Below are 11,553 nucleotides of genomic sequence, written 5' to 3' on the forward strand. Positions count from 1 at the left end.
TTCATTGCTTTCAGACCCTAGGATTTCTCAATGCAGAAAAAGAACTACACACAGGTGACCATGTTCACCTTCCAGGGATTCTCCAACTTCCATGAGCACCAAATCACGCTTTTTGCAGTGTTCCTCATTTTGTACATCATAACTCTGGCCAGCAATGTCATCATTGTTACCGTCATCTGCTTTGACCGCCATCTTCACACCCCCATGTACTTCTTCCTGAGCATCTTATCCACTTCTGAGACATTGTATACATTGGTCATCATCCCACGAATGCTGTCAAGCCTCATAGGATGGAACCAGTCAATTTCATTGGAAGGTTGCGCCACTCAAATGTTCTTTTTTGTCACTTTGGCCATCAACAACTGCTTCCTGCTCACAGTAATGGGTTATGATCGTTATGTGGCCATTTGCAACCCCCTGAGATATATGATTGTCATGAATAAAAAAGTATGTGCTTACTTAGTGTGTGGGGCATTTGCCATTGGTCTGACCATGGCATCTGTACAGGTGACATCCATATTCAGCTTGCCTTTCTGTGAAGCAGAGGTGGCCCACTTCTACTGTGATATCCTCCCCATGATGAAACTTGCCTGTATAGATACAACAATCAATGAGATCATAAACTTTGTTGTCAGCTTAGAAGTGATCCTGGTTCCCATGGGTTTAGTTTTTATCTCTTATATTCTCATTATCTCTGCCATACTCAAAATAGCCTCAGCTGAGGGGCGGAAAAAGACCTTTGCCACTTGTGTCTCTCATCTCACAGTGGTCATTGTCCACTATGGCTGTGCCTCCATTGCCTATCTCAAGCCCAAGTCAGAAAATTCAATGGAACAAGACAGATTACTCTCCATTACTTACACACTCATCACGCCATTGTTGAACCCTGTTGTGTACAGCCTGAGAAATAAAGAAGTCAAGGATGCTCTAAGGCGAGCCATGGGCAAAAAGCTACCCTAAGCAACAGTGTGTTTCTCAAATAATCTTTGGTCCCATAAAGCTTATGTGCTGACTAAAGATATTACAAACAGTTTAAGTGTACAGTTATCCTTGAATTTTAAGCAAAATGCATGCTTCTCCACCACCTATAATTACTATGGGGTTGAGAAACTGGAGACTGGGCAAGGCAAACACTGTGAAAGAGGAAATGGGCACTATGTCCCTACTTGCTTGGTCGTGGGGAATCCTTGATGTTTATTGATTGCTTGAATGTTTAATTAATTCCCACCCAGATTCATTTGGCTTGGCAAAAATGACTATTCTCACTCCTTAGTTCACCTGGAGACAGAAGGTGAGTTTTCTCCAATGGATTAACTAACAAATATCAATCAATCGATATTGTTTGAACAATTATATGGAAAAATGTATAGTGTTGGGAAGAAATGTCAATCACTCCTACTTGTTCACTTCACCCTACTACTGGCTCATTGCCTATGTAATTCTAATGTGAATGTTCTTTATTTGATTTAGGAAGTTGTAACAAAAGGATCTATAATTATCTCTTTCTCTTCTCCCTTTCTCTCTCTTTTTGTCTCTGATTCTTCCTGTTCATGCCTCCATCTTTATCTGGCTGGATGGCTGTCTTGTCCTCTCCAAACCCTGTCAAAGAAAAAATATTAATGTTATCTTCTGTGTTTTTTGGCATGTCTTCCAGATCTAAGTTTGTTAAATTTAACACTGATTGAATTTCTAAGAGGGAGGGAGAGAAAAGGGAGAGGGAGACAGAGGCAGAAAGAGACACAGACAGAGAGAGAGACAGAAAAAGAGATAGAGACAGAGAAAGGAGGGAGGAAGGGAAGAAAGAAAAAAGAGAGGGACAGAGGAAAAAATGCAGGGACGAAGGAAGGGATAGAGGAAGGGAGGGATAGGGGAAAGAAAGAAGGAAGAAAAGGAAGGAGGAGTGAACAGGAAAGAACAGGAGAGGACAGAATTGGCCAGGAGAGGAGAGGAGAGCAGAGGACAGGACAAGACAGAATAGAACAGGAGAATGTCCAGCCTGGCTTAATCACATGACATTCCATGCCATGCCCTTATATATGTTTCTCTACCCAAAGACAAATTGAATGAACATTTATAATATTTATGAATAAGGAAAAGATCAAATATATTAAAATATATGATGCATTATTAAAATAAAGTTTAACATTAACATTTCAGAACAATAATCACCACTCAATTTCTCCTTTGACCTGAGAAATGAAAAGGCCTCCTTTTGGCAATCAATATAACAATTCTTTCTGAATAAGAGAAGAGGATATTTCTCTGAGATTGCTCACAACAGGCCCATGGCTTCAAGGGATTTGAAAGACTAAATTCTAAACAGGACAAAAAAATAATAAATTTGATTATTGCTTAATTTCATTTTCCTGTGGAAAAACCTTAACTTTTATCCTATCCACTTTCCTAAAGGAAAAAGTCTGAAAAGATTTTTGATATGGAGAAAATATTATTTCTTAATATTTTCAGTTGAACTAAAAAGGGGATTTTCTCCCTCCTCCTCCATCACCAGGGACAATATTTTAGCAAAACACTTCAATGTAAAAATTTATCTCTTTTCTCCAGAGTTGTTCCTCCTTCAACTGACTGTTCCCAACTGAATTCTCAATAAGTACATCCAGATACATTGTTTATAAAGATAAACTGAATATTAACAGACTTTTCTATGTCCCTGGGAAACAGCTTCAGGTTCTCAAAAGACAGTTTCTATCTTGACATTTTCTCATCTTTTATGAACCTACATGGGCTCACTCCCAAGGTACTGGCCTTGTTTCATAAGCCAGCTACTCCCCTACTCAGGAATTGAATCTAGTTAGCTCTGGGAATTGTCAAGGCTGCTCTTTTCATTCATTCCCCACAACTCACTGATTGAAATGAGAAAGTTGGAATTCCTGGGAATGGCACTAAAATTTAAAATGTTGCAAACTGAATCTGACTTACCAATATGAAGATAATATAATAGGTACCCTCATTTTTGACCAATGATTTTATATGCTACTTTTTAAAAAGTGAATACAAGCACTATTTTTATTCAGCTTCAATGTATCCACACAGTACAAGATTTCTAACATGTCTATAACTGGATTAAGAGTGCTTAATCACAATAAATTGTATATAATTTGACATAATGTACTAAATACATCATAGAATGTAAAAACCTAAATGAACTTTGGTATTCTCTAATGAGTCCTATTATATTTATGGAAAACAGGAGGTTTTAAGAGTTTTACCCAAAGTCATACAGCAATTTAGTGGCAGAAACAGAGTTAAGATTGTGGAGAGTCAGAATAATATTTATCTACTGATATAATCTTGTTATAGGGATAAGAACTAAAATAATAATTTCATTGCTTTAGGAAATTTCTGAATGAGGAAATTCCTCATACCACTGTAAGTTGGCACCTTCTTTCCAACTCATGGTTTTAGAGATCTGTCAAGAGCACTGAAAGGTTAAATGACTTGTTCAGGATGATACAACCAATATGTGTCAGAAGCAGGACTTAATCTTAATATTCCTTTGCTCAAAATATCTTTGCTGCCTACAAAATAATGATCAAACTCTTTCACTCTTCACAATCTGTTGCTGCCCTGCAACATATTGCAACACCTTTTCTACCCTTCACTTATTTAAAATTTTTATCTTACTTTTTCACAAGGAAGAAAGAATAATTTTAGAAAGTTTTAAAATTCAGAAAAAGGATGCCTTTTCTGAATTTCAAGACTTTCTAAAACATTTGGGGAAACTCAAAGATTCTCAATGGCAATTTGTGAAACCAATTCAAGAATGTTTATTTTATTGCCTTTTCTCCATTGCAAATATTCCTATAATATGCACAGTTATAACACAAGTTGATGACAATTCTTTTGCATCCAAAACAGAAAGCCTTTCTTAAGCTGTCATCTCATCATCCCTAGCAGTTGACATGTAATTCAAAAGAAAAAGGACACACAAAATGTCAAGTTTCCAGGAGCCAGCCTAAAGGATGTTTAATTGGAATAAAAGCTTCACAAAGCTTATGACCAAGCTAAGTTCATCCTCTTCCCCAAGACCCTAACCTTCTTCTTAATTTATCCATTTCACACTATTTGTGTCAACCATATTCCAAGTTAACCAAACTCTAATATTTAAAGATTGGAAACATTATTCACAAAATCATAGAATCTTTAGAATTGGCAAGTTGGATAACCTCTAAGGTCATCCAGTACAAATCTTAAACAAAAAAATCAAACTCTGTATCACACTCTTTATAAATGGTCATCCAATCTTGGCTTAAAGAAACTACTGAGAAGGCACAAATTACCAAGCAGCCCATTATACTTTTCAAAAGCTTGAATATTCTTTACATCAAGCTTAAATTTGCTTCTTTGCAATGTTTGATCATTGCTCCCATTTCTGCCTTCAAAGGCCAAAAAGTTTATTCCTTCCCCCTTAAGAGTTCTCTCACCATAGGCAAAACATCTCCAATTTCTTCAATCAGTCTTCATATGTCATAATCTTGTGTTCCTTCATCACCTTGATTGTCTTTCTCTGGAGACTGTCCAATTCAATAATATTCTCCCTAAAATGTGCTTTCAAAGCCAATCACATAATGTGCTTGAGGTCAAAGCAGAATGAAGTAGAATAGAAATATCATGACTCTAATCTTGTATACCTAAAATTCTATTAACTTTATTTCCTACCATATGCTACTGTTAACTCATGTTGAGTTCATTGTCCACTAAAACCAATAGATACTTTTTTTTAAATGAATTGCTATCTCAGCCATATCTGCTCGAAATTGTATTTATAAAGCTGATTGTTTTTAATCCAACTGGTTTACGCAATTCTGAACTCATGTGAACAGTTAGCTTCTGTGTAGGATATATTGAAAAAACTCATTTGGCTTGACTTCCCAACCCAGCTGGAAACTGAAAAATCAAATGTACTCAGTTTGAATCTTTACTTGCAGATCAGACAAGAAATATGCATTTTAAAGCCAAATTTTCAATCTGGATTAAATCACTTAGCAGAGTAATTGAGATACAATCACACATATTGTCAAAGGATTATAATCTATTGCCTCTGAAACTCATGCTACAGAGTAAGGAGCAAAAAAAATGGCAAAATTGCTTACAGGGCAGACCTATATTATTAGCCTTGTCCTCCCCAACTCCACTATTCCAGTGCCTGGATATCCATTCCTAGTTTCTCCATCTCTCCATGGCCCACATACCTCAAATTTTCCAATAAATTGATTAGCAACCTGAGCCATTTATCTCATCTTTAGTCATGCTGTCTTGCTCCATCTTAGCTCTCGGATTCCAAGTCTTAAAAAGCTTACACATATAAATCTATCCTTTTTTGTCCATCAGTGTCACTACTATGAGTAATTCCTACAAAAATATGACTTTGAAATGAGGCAGTTGACTAAGAGTTACATCAGGTGGTCCCTGAGGTATTACATGTTGGAGAGGAAAATTTTCTGACACTGATCTCAGAAAGGGCAAAGTATAGATGAGATGGACTGTATATCCTGTACAGATAGACTGTATTTTTCCTTAAGAAGACTTCCCTCCCATATCATTTGTACAGTAAAAATAGGACAACCCTGGTATCCTCTGAATTCACCTTTGAATGAAGAATTCACTGTTTCAGTGATGCCTTTGATAACCTCTGTCCTCTTACAAATTTCTGAACAGGAATTCTGGATTTTCTTGGAATCCTGGTAATATACTTCAGTTTACAACCTTCAGTGTTTTTCAGTATTTTGAATGAAATGAAATTGGTCCCATTCAATACTGATCCTCCTGAGATGTTCTGAATCAAGGCCTCAGATGCCCCCATTTTGTTGACATTTCCGTTTTCCCTAGGACCCAGCTTCTTAAACTATAGGTCACAATCCCATATGGAGTCTTATAACAATGTGGGTGCTGCAAAATTATGATTTATTATCAACAAATGTTTATCTGCATGCCTATTTTATATACTATGTATCGAATCATCAAAAATTTCTCAGGATAAAAGGGTCTCAAGTGGAAAAAGTTTAAGGCTTGTCTTCTGACATAAGGTAAATATAGCAAGGCTTTCTTGCTTTGTCTAGAGGAAACTATTTTATAATAGGCTACAGAGCAGAGACAAATCTTTTTTGACAGCATATTAGGTTTTTTTCCTTTGGTCATTTTTCAATCATGTCTGATGTATCGTGACCTCTTGGGAGTCTATCTTGCATTTTTACTTATTTTGCTAAGTATTTCCTAATTACATTTTAATCTAGTTGTCTCCGGAGTATTGGGCTGCAACCTCTGCTATAAAGATTATATAATGCAAGTGTCCATCATAAAATAATACAATTGTCACTTGAGATCTACTATCCAATATAACAGGACATTTATCTTTAACCCTCACTAACATCATTACATGAGCCATGAACTCCAGAACCTCCATTTAAGGAGATTTTCCATGTCAGAACAAATCAAAACATCTCCTTAATTCTCACCTGGCTATACTACTTTTGGGACTTCTCCATCTTTTCTATCATGTCCTGTATTGGGTGCCTTCCCTGGATTCCTGCTCTTGCTTTTCAGATTTCTTTTGGAAGACACCATCCCCCTTAGATTACAAGCTCTTTGATGAAGGGATTGATTTTCTTTTTTTCATATTTGTATAACCAATGTTTATCATAATTTTTGGAATATAAGCATTTAATAAATGTTCATTAAATGACTATTATTCCAGGAGGAAAGAAGCAAGAAAAAGTTGATGAAGCAAATAAACCTTTCAGGGCTTGAGATATAACTTGTCTCTAAAGCCATCTCTGTTTCCTAATACATACCCACTGCCTTCTGATTCTGGTAGAGCAGTACTGAATTTCATCTTTCATATATTCTTACATGTGACCATTTTGAACACAGGCAGATTATAACTCTGCCTCTTTGGCAGTGCTCTTTTTATGGTGTTTTTGTAGTAAGCTATCTGTAACTCCAAGCCTTCTTTCCCTTCTTTAAGAAATTAGTCTATATACTGATCATCTTCTAGCACGTTTGCTTCAACCTTTTTCAGTGGGATTCAAATCATCTGTATTGATCTCCTTTTTGTTTATAGTGGTCCATATCTAAGGAGAAGTCCTGAAGTTAGGCAGAGGCAATGTCTCCTATTTCTAATCTTTCTTTCATTCCATTATTTTTAATTCTATATTCACATCTGGCAAATCTTAATAACCAAGACATTGTCCTTGGTCTTCCTTCATTTATAAGTATATTCTACAAGGATTAATTATACATCAAGCTCCTGCTCATTTAGCTAAATCTGATATTGGCCATCTACTACTCAGGCACTGCCCCTTTGATTATCACCCTCCAGAGAAACCTTCTATTTTTCATAGTGAACAACATTAAGGAAATGGACATATGTTCTATGTGAATAATACTTTGCTAAGCAATCAAAAAACAAGATAGTCCCTGTTTTCAAAGAGTTCACATTCTATTTAGGGATACAATACATATAGAATTTTTCTGCTGCTATTCATATGGAAAGGTTCCATGGTCCTTAGAGTGTGGGAGCAAGGTACATGGCCAATATATATTCTATCATATCATTTCTGTGGATAATGATATCCATTTCTGATACTAAACCAATTGAAACTGCCCAAAATTTTAGGACAAGAATTTTATTTTCTGGATCCTCAGTAGTTCTACCTTAGTAGAAGTAAGACCTCCAATGAAGCAGTTGCTGGGTCACATCTTCACAGGGATAGCTTCCCTCAAGGATGGCTGAGGAGTGAAAAGCACTTTTACATTTGGACTCTGACCCCTGTTACTTTCATATTACTTGTTTGAAATATCCTAGACAAGACTCAGAAGTTTTCTCTCCTATGTAGTAAGAATGCTCACCAGAAAGGATAAGGATTTCCCAATAATCATTCTTTGTAGCTATACTGATAGCCTGCTAGTTTAAGCTCTTTTTTTCAGATGAGAAGTTTGTTTTTAATAAGGGAGTGCTGAAGTACATCAGGGAAGGTGGCAAGTAACTTTTATCTTTTTATTTTTGATTTTTTAATAATAGCTTTTTATTTTCAAAATCTATGCAAAAATAGTTTTCAACATTCACCCTTGCAAATATTTTTTTCCAAATTTTTCTCTTTCCTTTCCTAGTCCTCCCCCCTTAGACAGCAAGTAATCCAATATATGTTAAACATGTGCAATTCTTCTATACATATTTCTACATTTATCATGTTGCACAAGAAAAATCAGATCAAAAAGGAGGGATTGAGAAAGAAAACAAAAATCAAGCAAACAACAACAAAAAAAAGATGAAAATACTATGTTGTGATCCATGTTCAGTAGCCCCAGTCCTTTTTCTGGATGCAGATGGCTCTCTGTATCACAAGTCTATTAGAATTGGCCTGAATCACTTCATTATTGAAAAAAGCCACATCCATCACAATTGATTATCACATAAACTTGTTGTTGCTGTATACAATATTTTCTTGGTTCTACTCACTTCCTTTAGCATTGGTTCATGTAAATCTTTCCAAGCTTTTCTGAAATCATCCTATTGATCATTTCTCATAGAACAATAATATTCCATAACATTCATAAGCTATAACTTATTCAGCCATTCCCCAGCTAAGGAGCGTCCATTCAGTTTCATTGCCCCCACAAAAAGAGCTGCCAAAACATTTTTGCACATGTGGGTCCCTTTCCCCCTTTTTATGATCTCTTTGGGATACAGACCCACTAATGGCACTGCTGGATCAAAGGGTATGCACAGTTTGATAGCCCTTTGGGCATAGTTCCAAATTGCTCTCCTGAATGGCTAGATCAGTTCACAATTCCACCAACAATGCATTCGTGTCCAATTTTCCTACATCACCTCCAATATTTATCATTATCTTTTCCTGTCATCTTGGTCAACCTGAGAGGTAGACATAACTATGCTATGTGCCGAGCTATGACTAACTAGTGCCAAGGGAAAATATAGTCCTTTCCCTCAAGGATTTCACAATCTAATGAAGGAGACAATAAACAAACAGAAATATGCCAACCAGCTATGTACAAGATAAAGAGGAAAGTATTCAAAAAGAAGAGCCATTAGAATTAAGAGGGTTTGGGAATGTCTTCCGGTAAAGGATAGAATTTAAAAGAAATCATGAGGCAGAGATGAAAATGAATATCATTCCAGGGATGGGGGACAGCTGGAGAAAATAAATTCCTGAAGCTGAGAGATGAAATATCTTATTCTTGGTGTAGCCAGGAGGCCAGAGTCACTGTATTGAATGGGGAAGGAGAACAATGTTAAAAAAAAAAAAAACAAAAAAAAAAACCTAGAAATGCATGGGGAGTTATAATATGAAGTACTTTAAACAGCAAACAGAGGATTTTGTATTTGATTTTGGTACTCCCCAAACTGGTAATAATAAAAAAGGATCACAACTAATTACTGAGTACAGGTTTTCTAATAATCATAGTGTGTGATAGCAACCAGGAAGTCAATATTTAAATATGAAATATATAACAACAGTTTTGCAATATCTCTCCAGCAATAAACAAGAAAACTTCATTGACACATTAACATACAACAGCACCATGGTTTTCTTAAACAAATTGGTCTGATTAGTGAATTTCATTTTAAAAGTTCACCATCAAATTTTTAATTTTAAAAAATAAAAATAAAAAAAATTTATCTTCAAAAGATTCCTGTAGTAAGTTTGCAGCCTTACAGTTTGATGCAGTACTCAAAATGATATTTCATTAATAGTTGTTTAAAGATCCACAAATCTAACACCAAGTCTTTCAAGCGACTTTGGAATCCTTCATTACTTCCTGGGTTTCAAGGTAGCATTTATGTCTATTCAGATTTATAATTACAATCCCCAGCAATGCTGTCTACGGCACACAAAACAAATAATACATTAGTTCAACACAAGAGACATTTTGTTAGAATAGCAAAACAGATAAAATCTTTTTAAATCTCCCATACACAAAGTAGAACAACCACACTCAGATTCCCATGTTGCCAGAATCATATTCCTAGGGTTGTATTCCAAATGAAACATATCCCAGAATTCTATAAGCTTAATGTTTCAACGTCCTACTGTTTTTACACCTCAGAATCAGATGCTGGCTACTTCTCCATAAACTATTGCTGTCTTTTGTTTTCAGAGCTCTTCCCCACTGAGTTACTATCATTTACTGCTGGACTGGTTCTTCTCTGAGCTGATGCCCTTTCAAAAGGAGTTTCTTTTTCAAATGGGAGTTTGGGTTTTTTTTCCCTCATTCTTTTGCAATACTATATATGTTCTATGTCAGTTTTTTTGGTCAATAAGACATATCCTTCCCACAAAGCAGAGGAAAGAACCCTATATAGAAGTTCTTTTTGTCAATTGATTTTTCCCTTCAAAAATTACCACAGAATTGATTGATATTTCTTTTGAGATGAATTTTTTTAAATTTCTCATTATGCCCTAACAGTTAATATCAAGTCCATGCAAATTTTGTTAGATCTTCACATAGCAATATCAGAGGACTGGGGTAGAAATATGGTAAAGCTGTCAACCTTTGTCCTGAGATGTTTAAAGCAAACCAGATTGCTTTTCTTCTTATCCAAACAAAAAGCTTAATGTGAAAATTGAGTCATAGTAAGAGCCACAGTATCTCAAAGAAGGGAGGTAATATCCTGACTGATGTTAATGACATCCAAGCTAGATCTAAAATATTTTGCTTCCTTTGGCATTCATTTTAGGAAAAAATATTGACAAGAGAGGAACTCAGGTTTTGAACTGATATCCTTTCACTCACGATCCAGGGGTTTTCATTGGAATTATTCTATTTGATCCAAAGTGGAAGATAGAATTGTAAAAATGGAAATACTCAATGGAGGAAAAAATACTTAAGAATTATTAAAGTATAGAATGAGCTTCATTTGGGAAGTACTAGAATTCTTCAAGAAGTTTGATGATTTCTTGTCAATAATATTATGCTGGGAATATTCAGGAAAGTTTACAAAACAGTCCACTTTAACCCAGGAATAACAATGTCAGGTCTGTATCCCAAAGAGATCCAAGGAAGAAAAGGTTATATAGTTATAGTTATAGTTATGTAGCTATATATAGTTATAGTTATATATAATTATAGTGGCTCTTGTGATAGTGGTAAAGAATTGGAAATTGAAAGGATGCCCATCAACTGGGGAGAACATCTAAAATGTTCTTTAGATCCAGATGATAGGTGTCTTACCAGGCCCATTAAATAGAATTAAAGTAATTTTTTTATTCCTAGAATCAACTTTTTATCAGTTTTGTGCTAAGAGTTTCTTTTCATTTACCTTACTTTCTTTGGTGATTAGCAAAATTCTATGTGGGGAAACCCAACTTTTTTCTTGATTTCTTTTCCCAATGTGACTAATATGGAAATGTTTTTGCATGACTTCATAAGTATGATGGGTATTATATTTCCTGACTTCCCAATGGTTGGAGAAAGGAATGGAGGAAGAGAATTTGGAAATAAAAATAAACAATTTTTAAATGTTATTACTATTGAACAGTTAGATGCCTCAAATGATTAGACTACTAAACCTGC

At 35.4% G+C, this 11,553-nt stretch overlaps 1 protein-coding gene across 1 annotated transcript in view; it reads left to right on the plus strand.

Moving 5' to 3' along the window:
* Window positions 1-1,616, plus strand: part of LOC100915618 (putative olfactory receptor 10J6) — a 113,911-nt gene extending 112,295 nt beyond the window's left edge. The window contains exon 2 of the mRNA XM_031966836.1: window positions 22-1,616. Coding sequence (XP_031822696.1) covers window positions 22-960 — 939 coding nt within the window. The 3' untranslated portion in view covers window positions 961-1,616. The remainder of the gene's footprint in view (window positions 1-21) is intronic.
* Window positions 1,617-11,553: the final 9,937 nt, after the last annotated feature.

The sequence above is a fragment of the Sarcophilus harrisii genome, chromosome 4, assembly GCF_902635505.1.
Source record: "Sarcophilus harrisii chromosome 4, mSarHar1.11, whole genome shotgun sequence".
Taxonomy (NCBI): Eukaryota; Metazoa; Chordata; class Mammalia; order Dasyuromorphia; family Dasyuridae; genus Sarcophilus; species Sarcophilus harrisii.